This window comes from Python bivittatus, unplaced genomic scaffold (assembly GCF_059951505.1).
Source record: "Python bivittatus isolate LINGU-HERP-01145 unplaced genomic scaffold, Pbiv_v1 ctg000330_np1212, whole genome shotgun sequence".
Lineage (NCBI taxonomy): Eukaryota > Metazoa > Chordata > Lepidosauria > Squamata > Pythonidae > Python > Python bivittatus.
Window position 1 is genome coordinate 47,522,556 of NW_028277058.1, and position 23,031 is coordinate 47,545,586.

A 23,031-nucleotide genomic window follows, 5' to 3' on the forward strand; every position below is an offset into this window, starting at 1 on the left:
GGCAGAGCATAGATATTATTGCAGTTTCAACAAGAAGAGGAATTGATTACCTCTTCTGAACTTTATACTGTAAAAAGAACACTCACGCCGTCCTGGAAACTTCTAAACATAGAAGAATATTTTTTCTGCAGTTAGCAGAAAAGGCCCAAAAACTATCACTTCTTTTTTCCTATTCCATAATAGATTTACTGGATGCATTTCTGTTATTCAACTTCTTCATGTTCCTCTTCACTGTAAGGACATATTTGAAAAAAGTAATCATAACACTGAAATATAAGAAGTTATTTTATTTAAACTGCTGCACTGTAAATAAGTCGATGCATTAAGGGGAATAAGAACTTGCTGACAACTGGCTGAGTGGGTAAGCAAGTGGCATATGTTGTAAGGTTCTCTAAGATGAAGATGTCTGCACCAGTCTGGGGTCCCATAGGAAGCTTGAGGAAGGAGGGCTCTGGGCTAGCTGGAACACCAACAGGAGGAGAGGAGAGAACGGTAGAGGGAAATACGGCAGGAGACAGGAGCATACCATTACAGGGGAAGAGACTATTGGAAAGTTGGAGCCAATCTCTACTCCTCTCCACCAACCTCAACACAAAAGCCAGAAAACCAAATCACCAGAAACCTTTGGCTCAAGTGATGCTGTCTTCAATAAATATATCTTCATCCAGATTTAATCCTAGACAAGAGAACAGCCCTGGCCTATATTACCAAGACCTGGCAGGATGGTGGAGGATCAGCCATGACCTCGAGGAGAGGAAGGGAGAAGTGACAACTGTTTGCCAGGAAACCCTGTTGGTTCTGAGAAGCCTTGTTCCACAGATGTGAGGCCTTATTTGGGGGATTAGATTTAAAAGAATAAAATTGGGATGCTGCAGCTGTACCACCCACTCAGTTGCACAGCAGCATCCCTGTCATAGCTGCTTGACTCATTGCTGCAGTTGTGAGGCTCCACCCAGGCTGTTTGGATGACTTTAGTCTCTTTTCCTTGGGGAGAGCAGCAGCTTAGGATTTCATGGCCACCAAGACAACCATAGGCTTATCTCAGGTCATCATAGCCCAACCCACATTTGAGGTCATGTTAAATCTGGTTTTCACCTCAGAGCAACTCAGAAAGAGGGAGGGGGCATTTCTATCAATTCCTTGCTGTGGATGGATCACTTTCTCACAATTGTAAGGCAAACTGAAACCATCAACAATCACAGAGAGATGAGCTGATTTAAGATCGTCTGTCTCGGATGCCTGACAGATTTTATGAGCATTTAGAGGGAGTGTCTAAAACTTGGAGAGTGTCTCAGTGATTTGGAAGGCAGTTCTACAGGACATCCAACTAACCTCTGGGACATAAAAGCAATGAAGGAACTTATTAGGATTGCTCCTGAGTGGTCTTTCCCTCTCCACCAATCCTAGGAGCACCTTCGTATATTGAGGAGATCTAGGAGATCTAAGAGACTTCTAGAGCAACGCTGGTATTTCTGCAATACTGTATTTCCCTGCCCTTACTGCATCAATAGCATACCTTTCAGCAGTTATTTTCAGAGCAACCCAGATCCTGCTAAGGAAGGATGGCCTGGAAGATCCACTAATGGGTTGTTATGACTTTTTAGCTGGCCATGGTACATATAAAATAATTCACATTTGCTCCAAGTTGGTTAGAGTCTTATACGTTGACAGAATGATGCCTTCTGATGTTACCTGCAAAGATTTTAAGCCTCTGGATCTTCATGAAGTAGACAGGATCCTTTGTGAAGTCAATTCTGCCACTTTGGGCCTGATCCCTGCTCCATTTGGCTAGAGCAAGTTGCCATGGAAGGAACAAAGAGCTAGGTCTGGACAGTGCTCAACACCACACTTCAGGAAGGAAAGGTGCCAGCAACCTTGGAAGAGGCACTTATGTGCACTTATGCTGCACCCAGCAAATTTGGACATCTACTGCCTGATCTCCAACCTCCCCTATGTGGGAAAGGTTGTAGAAAAGATGATGCAACAGCAATTACAATGGATTCTGGAAGAAGTGGATTATCTGGACCCTTGACAGTCAGAATTCAGGCATGGCAGGGGACAGAACACTCTTGCACCTGACCTAAGAACTTAGACAAGGGGAGCATGATCATCCTTGTCCCACTGGATATATTAGGCATATTGCTGAATCACTGATCACAGTATCCTTTTGGGTCCCTCATGAGCATTTGGAGTTAGGGGAACTGTCTGCAGTAGTTCTATTCCTTCCTAAGCAAGAGATGCCAGTTTGAATTTATGGGGGAAGACAGTTAGAGCCCTGGGGCACTTCATATGGGTTGCCCCAGAGCTTGGCCATCTCTTTCATTTTGTTTAACATTTACAGGAAGCTACTAGGAAAGATCATCAGTCAGCATGGGGTGAAGTAGTTATCAATATATAGATGATATCCAGTTATATATCTCCACCCAGAACCAAACGGGAGATGGAATAGAACTAGATTTAACAGTCCCAGCTGTTATCCTAACCCAAGACGCGCAGGTTGTTAAATGAGAAGCGGAGAGAGTCGCAGGTAAGGAGTGCAGAAGTCTGTAGGGGGGTGGGGGAGGCCCAGCACAGGCTGTGCACGAATTGGGGAGGGGTGTTCAGCGCAGCATTAGCTTAGAAAGGCCAGGGAATCAGGATGCGGGATACCTGCAATCGCAGGGAGGCCAATAAAACAGGGCGCAGGGTGCATGTGTGTGAGTGCAGGGAGGCTGAGGAAAGAGGTCGTGGGTACATGCATATGTGTGTGAGAGTGCAGGGAGGCTGAGGAAAGAGGGTGTGGGGTGTGTGCGAGTGAAGGGGAGAAGGAGGGTTGGGTGCAAGCAAGCGAAGAAAGATCAGGGGAGACTTAACCCAGCAACTTGTGACCTTCCTTGCTGGCTTCCCATTGACTTTGCTTGGGGGAAGCCAACAGGGAAGGTTGCAAATGGCGATCATGTGATCACAGGGTGCTTGGCAACCGGTCATAAGTGCAAACAGGTTGCCAAGCATCCAGATCATGATCACATGACTGCAAAGGTGCTGAGACACTTACGATTGATCTTTGAAGATCAGGAAGTCTCCTTTTTCAGCACCATCGTAACTTCAAACGGTCGCTGAATGAATGGTCATAATTTGAGGATTACCTGTAATTCAGAAGACCTTTCAATTAACATATCATAAAGCACCCTTTAAACCTGTACTGTACTACTGAAAACACTATTTGATCCATCAGATCCCTACAGGACACGTGCAGAAAGAATAAAATAACCATTAAGCAAAGAAGGGCTAGTAGCAAAAGAAGAAACACAACTTTTGTTGTAACAGGTACCAGGGAAATTAATTTCACATAGCTAGAGGCCTTTCTGAAACTCTCAAAACCCAGAACACTCTGGTTCAAATCCCTATTCACACATAGAGCACATTAGTTGACTGCTCTTCAGCCTTAGAGGACTGAGACAACGAAAAATTAAGGAAAGGAGAACAACCTACATCAAATCTTCTGCTTCTTGGAGTAAAGCCAGAGTATAAATGGTATAAATAAATTTTTAAAAACTCTTTTATTAAAACTTATTACATTAAATAAAAATAGCCGTGATCTTTGTGAACAGAAAAAAGTGCTAGGTTACTTGAAGTTTGCACTTTGGAACTGTTTTACTGTATGCAGCTCATTAATGTTAGTGATTAACTAAACAGTCCTGACCTCTAGCTTGCTCTGTTTCCAGTTGCTTCTCACCTAATGTGGCATATAGATTTTAGAGGCCTGGCATGGCTGTAGTTCTGCTGGTGTGAGTCAGCAAATGGCATGAGAAAAGGAGAGAAGCCGCTCAATTCTGTCCTTGAATTGTGCTGTCACAAGGGCTGATAAGCTGACCTGGCTGCTAGTCAGGACTGTTGTGGGGAGATGGCGAGACAGCAGTCCCATTGGCCCAGCCTGGTATATAGGTGCTGGGGACCAGAGTGGGGGAAGCGGGGGGACAATGAAAGGAGAGGAAAGAAAAAGTCAGTGCAAATCAGAGTGGATGGAGAGAAAAGTGGGAGAGTGAAGTTATGTGAATGTGCAGAGCAGCTGAGAGTTCCTGGTTGGGGAGGGAGAAGAAAAATCCATGGGTGGCTTCCCTGGAGGAAGGAAAGTGAAAACCCCAGAGAGGGCATCTCCACGCAAGGTGGAAGGAGGGGATCATCAGTTGTTGGTCATCCGAGAGGTTCTTCCCCAATGGAGAAGCAGTAGGAGTTCGCTGAGCAAATCCAGGAGAAAGTCAAGCCGTGCAGGCTGAGCATGCTACAGTAAATCCAGTCCGTTCCTTTCTTTTCATTCTTGATAAGCTTAGATGGGGGAAGAAGCAGGAGACCTAGAAGGGGATTTTCTCTGGGAGGGAGACTGAGGAGGAAATTTGACACTGGGTGAAAACTGGAACTATGCTGTATGTACCTGTTGTAAATAACTGCTGTAAATAACTTCACTACAAATAGTAAAAAAGCATGAAAGTCTTGTTCTTCTGTGTCAGTTGCCACTCTCGCAAAGCAAAATACACCCCCAGTTCAAAAAGAACCCTGTCACACTGTGACACCTAAGATAAAATTTCCTTCTCCTTGTGCCTCCTTGGAGAAGCAAGCAACAGGGAAAGTTAGTTGGAAGGTACTTCTAGTTCTTATTCAACTGTACATTCATCTCTCTATTTATACTCTCCCTTGAATCCTGAACTAGTTTAGAAAATAGTTAAAGGCAGGTGGACTACTTAAAGAGCTGCAGTCAGCAACAAGGATGCTATAAAAATGTGCTGAAAATTTTAAAAACTACAGATCAGCACTAATGTACGTTTAAAAAGGAAATAGAATAATGGCTATCTATCCAGTAATGCTGCAGTTGTAAAAATTTTCTCCCCCCAGCAATAACTCAAATAGCTAACATATTTCCAAACGCCTTACATGAAAGAAGTATCTGCAGTTTTGTGGCTGAATTTATGTTCACCAAGAGAATGAGCACAACATCAAACAGCAAGCAGTGGAGCTGGGTGACATTTTCAAGGTCTTGTTCACCTTTCCCAAATGAAAAAGAGCATGCACAATACTCAGACATAATCTGAGCTCACCAGGACACAACCTTAACTATAGGTAGTCCTTGACTTACAACCATTCATTTAACCATCGTTCAAAGTTAGGATGGCACTGAAAAAAGTGACTTACAACCAGTCCTCATACTTACAACCATTGCAATGTCCCCACGGTCACGTGATCAAAATTTGGGTGTTTGGCAACCGGCATGTATTTATGACAGTTGCAGTGTCCTGGGGTCATCAGATTGCCATTTGCAACCTTCCCAGGGGCCTTCCAACAAGCAAATTCAATGGGGAAGTTGGTTTCATTTAACAACCATGCGATTCACTTAACGACCATGGTGATTCACTTAACAACTGCAGCAAAAAAGGTTGTAAAATCAGGCACAACTCACTTAACAACCGTATCACTTAGTAATGGAGGTTCAAGTTCCAATTGTGGTCCTAAGTTGAGGACTACCTGTAGTAACTGTTTTTGTTTTCAACTTTTTACATGCCACATGTTCACATGTCACAATTAGCTATAGTTTGGTTAAACTTAGCTTACTGAACAATCCATACATAGCTTCACACAAAATGCTAAGCCATAAGACACTGTTTACAAACAACAATGACTAAACTCACATAGCATGCTAAACCAAAAGCAACCACAATGATGGCTTAGTGTGTTGCATGAATCATTTAGAACATTTTTCATGGTCAGTATTCTCATAGCTAGTCAACTAGATTTAGTCAACTCTGGAGTTATTCCTCCAGACAAAAGTATATTACAGAAATATGTAGCTGAACTCTTCCCCTTTTCAATTACTGGTAATATTACATAACATATTTTTTCCTTTCTAGTAACTGACATTGTTTAAGAATGAAAATCACAGGCAGTATTAGGACTATGCATCATCACATTTTGTACTTCAGCTATAAAAAGATACAATTTTTCAATAAATCGTCTCGTTAGTTTAATTATTAAAAGCAGTTATAAACCACCCCAATCTGGCTGATTCTGGGTTTGTTCACAAGCAGGCAGCTCTTCCCCTGCAAATGTTATGGACAACAGGCCACATAGTTCTTCATCACTGGGCATCCGGACTAGAAGTCCAAGTATCTTGAGAGAAGTAACTTGCCTGTTCCAGTCTTGCTCCTTTTCTATTAATATCCTTACATAAACTGATCATATAAACTGTATCTCAAATTCTATGCTATTATTCATCAATTAATGGAGGCATCTTTTTTTTCCAATTTTAGGCAATACAGATAGTTCTCAATTAATGACCATAATTGGGGCCAGGAACTTTGTTGCTAAGCGACATGGTTGTAAAGCGAAAAATCACATGATGGTGCCAAATTACAACAGCAGTTCTGGTTGCAGTCGTTATGTGATGTCATGTGACCGCGACTTGCAACTTCATTCCCAGTGACTTTTCTTGCTGGAAACCGGCAGTGAAGGTCACAAATGGTAATCACATGACTGTGGGATGCTGTGACTGTCATAATTGGGATTGTGAGCCAGTTGCCAAATGCCCAAATCGCAATCATGGGACCGCAGAAACGTTGCAGCAGCCACAACTTCAAGGACTGGCTGCAAGTCTCCTCATTCAATGCCATCGCAACTTTGAATGGTTGCTGAACGAGTGGTCACTAAGCAAGGACTATCTCTATCTGAGTAGGCTACCATTTCCAATAATCTTTTTGTAAATCACCAGCTTAGATACATTTTTTACAGTCTGTATTAATTAATTTTAATTAAGATAATAAATTAAAATACAATATTTTCTTATCTTTTCACAGGTCCTAAAGTATAATAAATGCCATAAATATCAGGTCTATCATGACTGCATCTCTTTTTATCTCTGGATACATGTTTTCCCTCTGTGGGTAGACAGAATCTTTAATATTCACACTGAGTTAATCATAAAACATGCTCACATCCACTCCTAAAGCTCTGATGTGTGGCATTTCTAAAAAAAAAACAATTCTCCCTTCAACCCAATGCAAACTGACCAAATGCACTGTTCTTACAAGCATCTTTCTTACTTATTAGAAATCAGCAGTTTTTCAGCATATCCCTTAACTCAGCCATATTAATTGCAAACTTCACAATATTTGCCTGCGTCTGGTTTGGCTTAGTTTAAAATGCAAACTCTCCCACTGTACTTACTGTTCTGCACAAACTATATCATAATGGTTTGTTCAACCAATCAAGATTTGTACAAACTGATATTTTGTACAAGCTTCACCCAGTATTGCCCACTGACCGTACAAGCAATAATTACAGACTAAAACTGGTGTTTAGCAACTGCTAAAGGAGAGAGAAATTTGGGGAGTACTTTCTAGGACAATGGAATTCAGCAATTCCATAAATTGCCATCACGTATTCCTTATGAAACAGAAATGTCAAGGGATGCCATTGGAAGAAAATTATTTTTCCAACATCTAAACATATCTATTCTACAATTACTTCTCTGCCATATTAGCCAGCAGTATTTCACCATAACACTGTTATGATCAATTCAAGCATAGCTGGTTAGAGTCCTAATTTCTTAATAAGCATGTCCTATTTCCTATGACTTTTAGATAAATGCTGGGAACTCAGAACCAATCTAGGCTAAATTCCAACTTCCATCTTTCTTGCATAGCTGTACTTCCTGTAAGTTTCATAGGGCACGCCTGTTAAAGCTTGGCACAGAAATTGCTGTTCCTTTAAGGACAATTCAGCAAGACCAAGGAGGTTGGGTGGGGGAAGGGGGGAGTTTGCATCCATATTTCCAATTGGCCTAGATCAGCGGTTCTTAAATTTGGAGCAATTTGGGCATATCCTGGGGGTAATGGAGCAATTTGCTTGCTTGTCATTTGTATCTGCTTGTTTGTGAATTGAGGATCCAGTTTGGGATTTCTGCTGTTGAGACACTTGTGTAAAACAACAGAGGCTGGGTTTTTTTTTTGGTGGGGGTAATGACATTATTCAAGCCCAGGAAAAGGGGTAATTGGGTCAAACAGTTTAAGAACCACCGGCCTAAATTATCATTGGTTTGGTCGCCAAAGCGTAGGAGGAAGTTTGAAAAAACTTTAAATAGGATTCCTTATGAAGAAAAGTAAGTCCCACTGAATCAGCAAAACATTCTTTGAGATGACAAGTGTAGGAAGAGTCTTATAGACTAGACTGCATCAAGGAGAGAGCCATTTCAACCTCTGGTCAAAAAGAAAAAAATCTTGTGGCACTGTAGAAACTAAAAAAAAAAAAAACCCTAATCCTATCCACATAACTTTCATAGGTCCCAATCCATTTTTTCAAATGTATGCACTGTGGTCCAGAGAGATACTGTTTATATACTCATAGCTCTTGAGGAAAAGGTGGACAACTGGTGCCAAACAAGTCTTCTCACATTAATAGAAAAAAAATTACTACACATGAGGAAGCCTTAACAAAGCATTTTTTGGTTTAAACCGCATTGGTTGGAAAGACACTCATCTTTCAGAAGGCCTCTCCCCGCGATGCCAGCCGTCTCCCCATTCTGGCTGCCCTCATTCCATCCCTGTGGACAGGTCAGGTCAAGAAGCAGCCCAGCGCTAGCACCCCATGTTATTGCCTGACCGACAGCAAAAAGAGAGCGTGACTTAACCAAGTTTGACTGTAAGAGGAGTTCATCCTTCGCTACGACTGCAGCAAAACTGCCTGACACTAAAGCGATCCTCGCCCGAAGTGCAAACAATCCTGGCGCGCTTTTCGACACACCTCCTTAGAGCCTATTAGGCAAGTGCACATACTCCATGTCTAACCTAATACTTCGCTTAGTCCTTAAACTACTCCGAAACTCATCCTCGGAGCGGCTGCAAAAAAGGCGCTCGCTCCACTGACTCTTTGCAGCCGCTCAGAAAAGCCAGGAAGGAACTTCAGGGGGATTCTGCCCGGGCGCTTCCTCCGCCCCCGTGGCTCTCCCTTCTTATCGCAACGCGACCTTAACCCCGCAAGTGTTGGGCAGAGCTCCAGGAGAGCCAAAGAGCAGAGGAAAGGCGGCTGCCTGGCGGGGAGCCAACGGAGGAGCCGGGAAATGTACCTGCTGCCGCCGGGAGCGCTGGCCTTGGCCCCGGCGGGGAGAGAAGACTCGAACCGCTCGCGGGTCCCTGGAAGACGAGGGCCGAGCTGCGCAAGCTGGGGTTGGATTTCCTGCGGATGGCCAGCCGCCTGAAATTTACGCCGTCGGCCCCGTTCATGTTTCCTTCTCTCCGCAACAAGCCGGGAAGCGGCGCCGCGCAGAAACTCCCTCCCCTAGCCCCTACCCGAACCGCATCCTACGGGCGCCCACCGACGCGCGCTGGGCCGGCTCGCGGAGCTCGCTTTAGCCCCAAACAACCGCTGCCGGCTCCTTGCTCCGCCTGGCGTCCGTCGGCCGCGGAGTCTCCTAGCGCTGCGCGGCTCTGCCCCGGAGCGAGACCCCGCCCTACCGGGAGGAGGAAGCGGGGCGAGCCCGTCTGAGCCCCGCCTGCGCCAAAGGTACGCGCGCACCTGGCCGGGATTACCTGACTTTCGCGGCAGCGGCGCGCACGCGCTGCGCGATCCAAGGCTACTCACTTTGGAAGGGGGCAGGTCAAAGACGGCCCAAGCTAGGAAAGTTCTGCTTGGCTTTGCTCTTCCAACATGCTAGTTTACGCAGGGTTTATTCCTGCTACGAGCATTTCCTTTAGCCAAGCGTGTTGCTTGAACCCAGCCTTTGAATTCAATGGTCGTCAGCCTAAGAAAGGACGACGTTAATTGGGACGTGTGCAAGGAGACTACCGGCTAAGTATTTAATTTGGTTAAGTGTTTCCTTTATTCCTGCAGTTTGAGGGAGGAGCTGTATAAATTCATCTGACCGTGGATTTTCTGCCTGGGTTCACGCGTCGTTCTAAAGCAGGGGGGGCAAAACAGAGTCGGTGGGGCAAAGTGGCACGGATGGGGATTAAGGAGTTAATTCAGTACCTTAAACCCACTTTTAGAATGTAGGCTTTGACATTCCACAAAAAGCCGGGCATAGCCCTTGAACTGACAAAAGCTGTGCACTTTTATGTTATGCCATGGTGGTTTAATGTTGGTTTATTGAATAACCCACAAGTAGCTGAGCTGATCAAATGCACTAAGCTATGATGTATGGACCAGATCACTGTTTTGGTAGAACATGTTATACCAGAGAATATAAAGAATATTATAACTTACCAGTTCTAGTATCTCAGGTGCCTTTGCAAGAGGACCCAACTGTCAGGCCTAGCCCAAGGAACTCCTGGAGACCGTGTAGGTTCAATCAGCAAGGTTTATTAGCTAGCGCTTATTTACAGAATCTTTTCAGACTGACCAGCAGTTCCCAGGCACAACTCTCTACTATCTTCTGGAATGTTTAGGGATGCGCCAGCTTTCTCCGCTTATCTCCAGAGCATTGCTCTGGAGACGAGAGCACCGTTTTCACCCCCCTTCCTCCATTCCAGTCCATCACACCAACACATGGAGGAGGCCCATTTAAAGTATTTAATATTGAAATGATCAGATGGATCAGTACTTTAAATTTAAAATAGTTAAAATCTCCAGAGTTATTTTAATGGGAGCAGGGTACCCCTACATTGCTGCATCCTTGACTTCAATGAACAGAAATCAATAAAAACATATTTTGACTCAGGATATTGTGAATGAAAGACAAGGAGCTCCAATGAACATGTACTGTAACTTCTGAGTTTCTGAGAAGGCTCTTCATGCCAAAACGTATTAAACATGCTAAGTATTATGCCTGATTTATCCTGCCTTGAAGTAGTCTTTCAATTGTTCTTCCATATTCACTTCATTCGTCTTTCTTTACTACCTTGCTTTCTTCTAGCCCATCACAGTCATAGATCCCCCATCTTTTCCTTCAGCCCTTCCCAACCTGGTTCTATGAAAATGTCTTGGACTACCGGCCATTTGGGAGGCAGGGAGAAAAGGAAGCCTGATTGATGTGAAGGCCAGGTCATGTAAAGACTTGCTGTGTGGCTCAGATCCAGCACTTGAGGCAATAAGGTGATGGGATGAAACAGAGGAGAGAATTCCCCAGCCAGTATGCATCAACCCATCTTAAAGTTGCTGAGGTTGAGAAACACTGATATAGGTGGTGGGGATTCTAGCTAAAATAATCAGTGCAATAGCCTTTGTTTCTTTGGTTTTCTGATGCAAAAAAACAACAACTCATAAGTCATGTGTTCATGAGAAGCATCCAAGTAGATCTGGCATGACTTGAGAATGCACCCAATGTATTTAATGAGTGGAAGGGAAAACTTTCCTAGAGTCAAATTTGTTGTCCATACAAGTCTTGTTCTATAGATACAGAGATTTTACCCATGCAAGTATTGCCAAGATTATGGCAGGAATATTTAGGAGTTTTCTGAAAATGATTAAGTTGTAATTTCTTAACAGCAATATTATTTTCTATATTCGGAAATTAATAATGCACAATAACATTGAAAACATTTTTATCATCTATCCTTAGAATGTTGAATGTTAATTCTTTAGAATGAACCCCCACACCCATTATCATTACTATGGACAAGATTTTGGACTGTCATATTAATATCAGTTTAACTTCACCTATTGCTTCAGCCCAACCATTATGGCTTAGACTATACTATGTTCCTAGTTAATTATATGCACTAAGCCATGGTTAAAGCAAGCCATGGCTTAGCACAATATGTAAACACAGCCATTTGTTCTATTTCTGTCTGAATGTGGAAGATGTAGTTTATCAACAGGAATGCAGTTCCAAAAAGATTTCAGATGTTATTAGCAGAGCTACACTTCACGTCAATAGTATACCGTTGTCTAAAAGAAATATTTTATGGTGGAACAGAAATCTTGGGATCAAGAATCAATGCCACAAAAGTTTTGTAAAAGTTATTTAAAGGGGGAAAAACCCCCAAACTTTAGTCTTTAGTCAATCTGGCTCTGGCCAAAACAGGAAAAACTACATGGAAATTAGCTTCACATCCTACCCCTAATAGGATCAACTATTCCATGATACATGTAAGTGCCTTTTGGCTAATTTGTGGTATGTCTTATTGATTTCTCCATCCAAAGGCTGTCAGTGAATTTTAAAAATGTGCACTATCAGACTTCCTACTCTGGAAGTAACATTTCAAAATGGTAACTACACAGAATTTCTAGACTCTTGTTCTTTATGTTTCCTAATAGTCTTTGAACCTCCTAATTTACTGAATTTAATTAATTAATTACTGAATTTATACCCTGCCTATCATTCTAATACCAAGGTAGCTTACAACAGTGGAAATATGCAATTAAAAATATTCAGATATGCTTAATAAGCATAATTAATACTGCACACAGTTTATGATGCCTCTGCATAGAATTCTTATTGAGTTTATAAATGCATCAAAGAGACAGCCTTGACTGCTTTATTAGTAGAACTTCAGAAGTTACTTCATAAATTGGAGATTGATTCTAACCCTATAGCTTAACAACATGGTTGGGCGAGCGGTTATTGCCCTTGCTCTTTTTAATCTAGAAGAATTATTAGAATGCTAGCAATAACCTTAAATTTTCAACCTGTTAAATTTTCATGGAATAAACCCAAATAGAGGATAATAATCCATCTTCCCAACCAAAGTCTCATAGCCTTTTTTTTTTTGCCCCCATTATTGGCTTTCACCTTACTTTGAATATAGATGATCAGACTTAGCAGGAGATTTTCTTTTCAAACCCTTGTTCAGAACTCCTCACCTGAAATCTTTGGTGTAATATTCATCCCTGAACAATTCTTGGAGTTTCCTACCTTCCAGAGTAGACAGAAACTTGAGCTACAGTATGAAATAATCTCATATACATCCCCCACTGAAACAAACAATAAGTATAAATGTATGCATTGTTTGTCTTTAAGGTGATGCAAGACTCATTAGATGTAAGTTAAGCTAGTTATGGAATTAGGCTGCTGAATCAGCCTAACAACAACAGTTCTTGGCTTCATACAACATGCTAAACCACAAGAAAGCTACCCAATGTTAACATGAACACAAGCTTAGCATATTGTGTGAATGCCTCTGCTGTGGCTTTATTTGATGTTAAATCATACTGAACACAGTCATTCGCTCTATGCACTTGCTGAACCATGGTTTATTCAAATAATTCCATTTTCTAGATTTCCATGATACACCGATCCATAGCTAGCCTAATGTGTTATGGGAGCTGAGCTATCATTATTTTGTTTCTTTCTGTTTCCACCCTGGTCTGCTCCTTTTAAATGCATAGCTACAAAGCACAAAAGGTATTTTAAAATTATATTATTCCACAAGCCTATCAATAATGATGAAACATAACTTGAAGTTATTGAAGTTATGATCACACTTAGCAGGAGATTTTCTTTTCAAACCCTTGTTCAGAACTGCTTATCTGAAATCTTTGGTGTAATATTCATCCCTGAACGATTCTTGAAGTTTCCTACTTTCCAGAGTAGACAGAAACTTGAGTTACAGTATGACATAACTTCACATAACTTGGGAATCTGAAATATTTTGAATTAAGGAACTCATCAGAGTACTCTTGTTGATTGATAAGGCTCTAAATGGCCTTATAAATGGCAAGTATTTATCACCACCACCTTTCAGATCTTGTAGGATGCCACCAGCAAACAGGATCTGGGAAATATTGACCTTCAAAGGGGCTTCTCAGTTTCTGCAGTCTCACCAGAATTCCCTGCCCTTGGAGATCTGTCCTGCCTTGCCAGCTACTGATGATACAAGATGCAGCTTTTCACCCCAGTCCTTTTGATACATAAGCTCTCACTGATTTTGAATGGATGCTGTTTAACATTGTTTTTAATGTCTTGCTTTTTGGGTCCGTATTTTTTAATCTTGGTTAACTGCTCTGTAATTCGCCAATTAAGAGTAGTATATCAGTTGAGAGTAATAACAAGGTGGGGTTAGGGCTGGATTTTGCCAACTGCTCCTTCCAGCAGGCCAGATAAGGAAAAGGCCGGACTTTCTAAAACAGCGTTTCTCGACCTTGGCAAATTTAAGGTGGGTGGACTTCAACTCTCAGAATTCCCCAGCCAGCCTTGCTGGCTGGGGAATTCTGAGAGTTGAAATCCACCCATCTTAAACTTGCCACGGTTGAGAAACACTATTCTAAAAGGAAAAGCTTCAACACTGCTGAAGTTCTGCCCTTTGTCTGACAACAGATGGTGGAAAGCAATTCCTCCCAGTTTTCTCCTGGACAAGAAAAAGGGGATTCCTTGCAAGAGGAATCTGTATGACATGAGCTTAGGAGAAGAAGGTGAGAGTTTTGTGCAAGCCACATTCAGGCTATATTTAATTTATCTACATCAGGATTAAGGATTAGCTGTGTTGTTTTGATTCTGGCTGATCTATCAGCTGGAAAGTCCAGCCCTTAAAAATGCATCTCTTTTTCTGATCACATATCTGAAACCTTAGTAAAAGTAGAATAAATCAGATCCGCAAACATTAGCTGATGGTGTATTGCAAAGATCTTGGTGAATTCTGATGTCCCGTGGATTTTTGCATATATATTCCTTTTTCTTTCTTCATTGGCAGAGGGGTCATGAATATGCAGGAACTCATTAAAAAGAGACAGACCAGTTCAGTGAACAAAAGATGGCCCATTTATTTAGTGGGATAATTATGCATTACATCATAATTTTAATTGAACATAATGATGTAAGAAAGAATCAGTATATAAGCTCCTAATTTAATTTATTCTGTTCTGGAGTGTCTTAATTTCCAACCATTCAAGCTGAATTATCATATCAAATGTGTACAAGCACATGATTCCCTCTCAGAGCAATTCATCTAGGATTGTCTAGAGATATAAAGATAGAATGGAAGAGGGTTTAACATGGCAATTATTTCAGAGGTTTCGTAGCATGTGGTTTTGGAATTGAGAAGTAGTCAATATACTTTCCTTAAAACCAGTGGCTGCAACAGAAGAGCAGAATTCCTAACATCCAGGCTTTAAATCATTGAGCACATCTATTTGTATTCTTCACCATCTAGAAATAACCATTCAACTTCAAAATATTATAACAGAATTTCAGTTCAGTTTAGAAATAGCCAACCTTTACAGCAGGCAGATGTAATTATACAATCATGTTTAACACAAACTTCACCAGCATTTCAAAACCATTTGGAATATAACACAATACATTTTTTGTGTGGTTGATTAGTTAAGGATATTCATGCAAAGGGAAACATTCAGAGATTACAAAAGTCACAAAACATCAGGATTTAAAGTATTTTTGACAAAGGATCAGTTGAATTAACCGTTTAACAGTCAAACCAAAGGGTTTGAAACACTAGATCAAAAACTAGTGAGGTGCACTTTCATTTATTCAGAGATATGGTACACAAAGCCATACCCATGAATAAATTTTTAAAAGCTAGATTATTCTTATTTCTTCTCCTCACCAAACATGCATAGCTGGTCAGCAAAATTATTCCACTTGTATCAAACGCTTGACAAATTCCAAAACAATTTTAATAATGAAATCAAAGTTTCAACAAAACAGAAATTATTTATGCTGCAAAATATAAAAAAATGCCACTACTGTTTTTGTTAGTGCATAATAATGGGCAGCAGGTATTTTTTCATGTAAAGATGCTATTTGAAAAACAAGGCCCCTATACTTCCAGAGTCTGATAGCAAATTAAAATAGCACAGTAATATCCATTTTGTCCTTCATATGTTGTCAATTATCACTCTGTTGCCTTCAAATTTAATTGAGAGGATTTTCAAGAGCTCTGTAGCAGTGAGATTAAAATACATTGATGTCTTAGGTAATATGGCTCTTGATGAAGTTATATTGGCCTTGCATTTCCAATATGCAGGAACAGAGAAAGAGTAATCTCATGAAATAAAAATCCTCTAGCTTTATTATAGATGATTGAAAAGGGTACATGAAATTATGTCATGCAAGCTTTTTAATATATTGCATATTCAGATGCATTCTGCCCTGAGGCCAATGCAATTAATTGCTTTCTTTCTTTTTTATTTATTTATTTTATACACAGGATTATTCCAAAAAAATGTAAAATGCCAGAAAATTTCTGAATACTCTGTCTCATTCGGTTTTAACAGACAGAAAACTGGAGAAAATGTTGAAGAACAAAACATGACTTTAAGACAAGATATAAATAAGGAAATCACTGTGCTTTTAATGTAGCATCTCAGCACTTGGAACGTTAAAATAAATAATTTATAAACAAGGAAAAATAATTTAAAATGGGGTAGCTGTACAAATCATGAAATAAAAGAACCAATTACGGAATCATTTGTACCTTCATTAGGGATTAGTAGCAGATTGAGGCTTTATTGGCTTCAGTGATAAAAGAATTGCTTAATATTAGACCCTAACTATTAATAAAAGATTCACCCTACTCCGTGCAGTTAGGCATAGTCCTGGGTTACTAATTCCAGTAAAACAAAAAAATTTTTGTTTAAATTCAGTTAAACAAAAATGTTGGGTAGACTATAACCTTGTTTAGAAAATGCTCTTTTTTTAATGGACTTTCTCATTGCTAAAAGATTCCTTCCAAAGAATGAATAACTATGAATTTTTATTAAGAGGCCTTCTGAATACCATTACTTTCTTTGTAACATTCAGTCATTTTCTCATTTGGTTTGAGCACTTTCTAGATCTTGAGTTTTCAGCAAGTCATCACTTGGCATAATAGTAAAGATCTGGATGTGTCTGTTTTATATACGCAAATTCACCACTGCTGCAGACAAGAAAAAAAAATAAAGGCGTACAAAAGTCCACATCTTCCTAACGAAGGCTGATATTGGATGTTTCCATATCCAGCTAAGCCAGTTTAAATGTGTGCATGTATGTGCAAATACATAGCAGATTCTCTCCCTGCATCACTCTTCATCTTGTGAATGAATATGTGTTCATTCCCATCTGTTTCTGGATTTAAATGGGAATGCGTATGCTTGCCTTTCTCTGGACTGGACCTATACTTTTGATATTCAAATGTTTAAAATTATTCCCCAAAATTTAAAAAATAAAGTCTCAGGCAATATGGCTGACTATATATTCCAGCATTTTGAACACTCTGAAAATAGACATTTCATGATGATGATGTTCCCAGTTATGATGTGTAACCGATATTAAATAGAACCTGGTATTTTTAGCACTGTTACTCAGGTATGAGCCCACAACCTCCTCAGCAGTAAGTGGAATTTATGTCCAAGCAACTGCATTTTTTTTTTACTTTTCACCAGAGCCTTTCCCCAAGTCAGCATTCATAGGACTGCAGCCTGAAATCATTTAAATAGTATTTTTTGCAAAACATGGTTCCAAAATATGGCAAGAATAAGAGTCACACTGTAGCATAGCATATGTTGTAGGACCTATATGGGCCCAGCTCAGTTACAGAGACAGTTTGATCTAACAGATATTCTGAGGTATACATTGGGAGAGTGGGAATCGTTCATTAATAGAATACAAATCAAAGTGAAGGTATGATCTGATCATTGCTAAGCACTTTTAAGGCCTCTTGATTTCACTGGCTAAGAAATCATGTGCTTCTCTCTTGGAAAACAACATGAATAAAGTAATTTGCATTATCCACAAGCAAAACTACAACAAAACTCTCCATAGGTCTCTTTTTAGTGTTCACCAACGTTAACTGCAACCTTTGCTCCTGGATGGCGACCCCACCACTTCAAAAACAACAATATCAAGTTTAGGATGGCTGTTAAAGTGAGGTGAATGTTTGAAGTTTCTGGCACTCTTGAGGACCTCTCAGTTCAACCAGATACTTCTGCTTAATAGCTAGCTGTTCGTGTAACCCCTCTCTAAAGTTGGCCATGGCAGCCTTAGGGGCTGCCAATAAAGTAAAGCATTAAAATGTTAAATATAGCACGAGATAAGCAACATAGAAAGACGTAAATGAGTGCAATTAGCTCCTATGGCTCTACCAACAGAGCTGTATATGATTTGGACTGTCACACAGAGGTCATTTAAACTCAATGTATTTCCATCTAGTTAATTCCCTATCATACTAATTACTTGTCACTAGGGGCACAGGAGGTTGCTTTCAAGTAGTTTGTGGACTTCACTGGTAACTTGACCAATGTCTCCTGGCAAAAATTCATCTGCTCCACAGTACATCAATTGCTGATTAGGCTTATCCTGTTTTTAGCACCTTGTTTACTAGTTTTGCAATGATATTTATTATTAGGCACAAAGATGGCCACTTAGACTTTATGGTTTCCTTGGCTGAGGTCTCCCCTCCCGCTTCCCCCTTTTTGGTTTAAATTTTAAGAAGGAGCTTTTTCTTTAAGATTCAGGGGGCTGATGTCAATTTATCCCAGCTGATCTGATATCTTTTAGAATGGAGAGAGAAGATATTGCCAGATATCTTATAATTTCTGTCTTGTAGTTCATATCAGCACTGCAGAGGTGGAACAAAGGGACCTGGATCTGTTCAGGCCTTCCTTACTGTAATGTATTAAGGCTATCTGATTGAGAATAAGAATTCTGCTCACAGGTGAAATTGGTAACAGTATAACTGAGAAACCCAGCAGAAGGCTCAAAATTATAACTTGAAATCTAGTGAGTAATCCATCTTGCTTCTGAACATTGTGCAGAATAATGTAATTTATCCTTCATTTTCTTTTGTACCCAGTATTTCTCAAATTTACTGGGGAAATTCTTGAAGGAAGAATGCCAAGCGATGCAGGAACAACCTGTGTACTCTGACCTGAGTTATTTGTTATGGAATGGGCTAGAATAAAAATTGCTGACAGTTTGGACAATCCCCTAAAACACGAATCTAAACCTATTATCTTCAGTCCAAGATACCAATCCCACTTCTGTTGCTAAATTTACCACCAAATGCATTAATATTGATTCATCTGATTAACGCTCCCACCACCACTTGGTTTTACCAAGGTAAGGTCCTAGTCTGATAACACTGGATTTGGGAGTAATAAGTGAAAATTATCCTGGACTTTTAAATGATCATAAAACACAGTATGTTTACTTCAAGTTAATTTGAATTTTTTGTCTGGATACCAAACAGAAAAAAGCACCAAGTCATTAGCTTGTCCAGAAGGAAGGAAGAGATCCTTAAAACAAAATTCTACCCTGAAACACAAAAGTAAGCACAAGGAAACAATTATGCATATATTATTCAATAAAACCCTTTTCAGGCTTAATCAAGTTAAAGGTATAAAGGAACCAGCAGCTAATATTGTATAAAACAAGTTTGTAAACAATTCCAATGCAGCAGAGTAGTACCAGTCAAAAGACACAATTCAGAGAAAATTAGGCATGCCAGAATTCTGTTAAAATCAATGCAGTTTAAGTGCTTTATCGTGTGCCTATTTAGTTTGATGCCATTTCGGCACGCCCAACTTCTTCTGCAACACCCCCATCTACACATTCCATTTCAACATATTTTCCACAATGTTGTGCAATAATACAAACAAAACACCAGGGTGCATTTTGCCCAAGGCAAGCTATCTTCAAATAAAATATATACATTTTTAAATTTAAAAAATTAAAAAAAAATCCTAACTGAAAAAACAAATCTCAATGTAAAGTATTTCTGTATTACTTTAAAAAAGTGGAACAAACCATCTGCACATCATTTCTAATAACCATACTTTTTGGTGCAAATATGTCAGAAAAAAATATAAAACACCATTTAAACAACAGAAAGGAAATGTGGAGTCAGTAACTTGAGCTGAATGGGCAAAATAAGATTTGTAGCATACTTTCTTCTCTTTGCTTCAGTAGGAATCTAGGTTCCAAGCACATTAGTAGTCCTAGCCAAATAACTGGGAGGAACAAGTTTGACTTCCATTCTGTAGTTATGATCACGTGATGCACCCAGAGGAACTTCAAAGATCTTCAGCCATCTGGACACTGTGCTTTAAGCTCTTCCCATGCCTTCCTTTGTTAAGACCGTAGATATGTGTCTGGACTCAATGAGGCAGTCATGCTTACTGGTTCCTTGATACAAACTGTACCTTTGCTGTGAGAACTTGAGTTCAGTCTGTGTTGTGAGATTTCCCCCCAACTCTTAGGTTGCATATGAAGAACAAGGTTAAGGAGGAGGCTTAAGTAGACAGCTGACGGGGGCACACTGAGAGCTGGAATGTGGCTGTTCTTCTGGAAGAGCTACATCAGGACTGGAATGAAAAAGTTACTATTTAAAATACATGGCAAAGTAAGACGTGTGCAAAGAGGAAAACTGTTTTCATGGGGACCAGTGCTGCTCTGTGCCTTGATGGTATTTTAATTATTCTGCATATACCTATACAGGTAGTCCCTGGGTTAAGAACACCTAGGTTACAGATGACCCATAGTTAAGAATGGAGCCTACTGTAGCCAAATTTGACTTAAATATACAATGATTTGAGTTAAATACACAATGGTTCAAGTTCATTGCACAATACTACTTATACAGTATTATACAATAATACTGTTCCAGCTTACATACAAATTCATCTTAGGGACAGACCTTGGGAACAGACCTTGTTCTTAGGACTACCTGTAATTCTTAAATGATATGTAGCAACCATATGTGCTTATAGAAGACAAACACTGATCCATCTTCATGAGAATCAAAACCAACAGCGCCATATTTATAATGAAACCGGAAGAAATTATATAATGTAAATTCAATTTAAACAGGCCCCTAAACTATTCTGTGATAGATGGGAAGGTTGATTTAGCCCAGATGTTCAAAATCAGATGTTTGCAAATAAGAGAAGCATTTTTTGTTGTTGCTGCTGTTCTAAGAAGTCCCAGGAGTATGAACAATTTTGAAATGTGTTATCGACATAGTGCAACTAAGGATCATTTGCCAAACATTATGAAGTGGCAATATCTTCAGTTGAAACCCTTGTGGACATGTAAATATTGGTCAGCATCTAAAGTGCTTCACAGCCTGATCTACCACTAGAGGACTTTACATGTTCTTTACCAAGTAATAAAACTGTCACCATTATTTTTAACAGACAATTAAAACACTCTAAATTAGATGTTAAAGGTACAGGGAAGCATGGAAATGGAATGTCTGCTTCAGATCTGTATGTCACACTTCTATGCATTTTAAATTATCTGCATTATTTTGCATTCATTGGACACATCTTTTCAGGAAGACATTTGTGGGTGCAGTGATACCCAAAATGCAACATTGGTTCATATGATTTCTTATAGTTGCTCCTTTTGGACAGCAGTTATTTCACACATTAATTTTGTTCTGGAAGATTCACTGGTTTTTAGGCCTAATTTTATTATTCTGAACTGTATATCGATGGATTAGAAACTAACAGGAGGATCGCAGAAATGGATATTACACACATTTATGACTACAACACTACCTTCACTATTAAGTGGGAATGAAACAAATTCTCCATGAATAATGCAGTGGTCTGAAGAGCTCTCTTTTGTATTTCAGGAAGCATTTTACCAACAGGACCTCTATTTAGAACACTTTAGAAATGTGGACTGCATGTCTGAGGTTAAAAACTTAAATTCTCTTTTTTTCTATTAAATAAAAACATTGAATTGTTAATTCTGCAACATGAAAAAGAATACATCTGTAGTATTGTTTGGTATAGTTTTGTGGGCTATTTCCCCCCTCCTTTGTCTTCTTTCTTGTTCACATAATAAAAAAAATAAAAATAGACCTATTGCGGCAAAACTCACTTCCAGGAAATCTAACCATTGGAAAAGTTACCAGTTGATATTATGGATCGCACCACTTTAAGCTGCAGGTGAACAACCCCCAGGCTGCATGCGGCCCTTCGTTCTTCACAAGGCAGCCCGTGGTGCTCTAGGACCCCTGCCCACTCTTGTTCACTGATTAGCCCATCACTGAAGGATGGAAATAGATCACTGCTTTCCAGCTGCTAATGTCAGTAGGGAACTAGAAGTCTGGAGCAAGCTCCCAGTGACTTAATATTTTTAAAGCACAAATATTATGAAAATTAGCAGAGCTAAAATTAACATATGCTATAATGTTGCAAGTTTAAAGGAACAGAAACATTTAAAAATGTATTCCTGTATCAGTTTGCTTTTGCCCAAATGAGAAAGAATGGACTGTGGCATATGTTAAACCAAAGAGATGAAGATAAAAATGTAGGATAGTTACAAAGAACAACATAGCCAATTAACAACTTTACAATGCGAAATGTGAGCTTATTCAAAATGCAGCTTCCAATTTTTTCCCCGGCATATGTTTTTTGACCTTTAACAACTATGTGATGTGCAGAAATGTGGTTTTCTCACATGCCAATATACAATTTTGGAGGGTGGAACATGAAATGTCTGCCTACTGTGCAGTTACTAAATGTACATATAGCATTTATAAGAAAAATAAGTCTAGACAGATAAAAATATTCAGCAAAAACACAACTGGCTTGTATTGAACTAGGTGTGCCTCTAAAGTTAGCCCTGGAAGACAGGTAGGAATTGGATCCTATCCAAGGAACACCTCTGGCAGGGCAGATGTCAAGAGACAAAGCTTCAGAGGAAGGTAAGCCACACCCCTGCTCCAAAGCCACTCCCATTCAGGTTCATTTCTCCATGCAAGATAAAGCAGGGAACCAGTTGCCAGTAGGAAGGGTTCAGACACTGGGATGGAGTCACATTTGTAAGCATGAGATAACCATTATCATGATCTGATAACCTGATCTGTAATCAAGGTTGCCCAGAGAGGTAGAGCTGGCTAGACATACGAGCCTAATGATCCTGCCACAATTCAGCCTCCTGACCTTCCAAGGAGCTCCAGGCGGTAGTCAAGTGACACTGCGACATCATTAGAATGTTAGATGGGCTAAATTATTGTCTTCCAATTTTTTAGCCTTCTAGCAGGTTTTAAGAGTGGGGATGAAGCAATAGGCCTTCAGAAGTTCCCATCTCTATCCTTTAAACCAGTCCAAAGTTGGACTAAAATGCATTGTCCCACTTCAGTCATGTTGCTCCCAAACTTTGGGTACAATCTTGGGAGCCACAAATAG

At 40.0% G+C, this 23,031-nt stretch overlaps 2 protein-coding genes and 1 long non-coding RNA gene across 8 annotated transcripts in view; 1 reads left to right on the forward strand and 2 right to left on the reverse strand.

The window, feature by feature from the left end:
* FGD4 (FYVE, RhoGEF and PH domain containing 4) overlaps nt 1-9,300 on the reverse strand; it is a 112,233-nt gene extending 102,933 nt beyond the window's left edge. The window contains exon 1 of the mRNA XM_088141178.1: nt 9,089-9,300. Coding sequence (XP_087997304.1) covers nt 9,089-9,245 — 157 coding nt within the window. The 5' untranslated portion in view covers nt 9,246-9,300. The remainder of the gene's footprint in view (nt 1-9,088) is intronic.
* Nucleotides 9,071-23,031, forward strand: part of LOC112540951 (uncharacterized) — a 31,923-nt gene continuing 17,962 nt past the window's right edge. Inside the window, exon 1 of one of the 3 annotated variants that reach the window (XR_015796264.1) lies at nt 9,071-9,525. This is a non-coding gene — a long non-coding RNA (uncharacterized LOC112540951). Of the gene's footprint in view, nt 9,526-9,572; nt 9,827-23,031 lie in introns of those variants that run through there. The other 2 variants (XR_003084984.2, XR_015796263.1) reach the window with 2 other exon arrangements.
* BICD1 (BICD cargo adaptor 1) overlaps nt 14,641-23,031 on the reverse strand; it is a 119,587-nt gene continuing 111,196 nt past the window's right edge. For 2 of the 4 annotated variants that reach the window (XM_088141184.1, XM_088141185.1), the window contains one exon: nt 14,641-20,193. In XM_088141184.1, the coding sequence (XP_087997310.1) occupies nt 20,188-20,193 (6 nt within the window). In that variant the 3' untranslated portion in view covers nt 14,641-20,187. The remainder of the gene's footprint in view (nt 20,194-23,031) is intronic. The other 2 variants (XM_088141183.1, XR_015796262.1) reach the window with 2 other exon arrangements.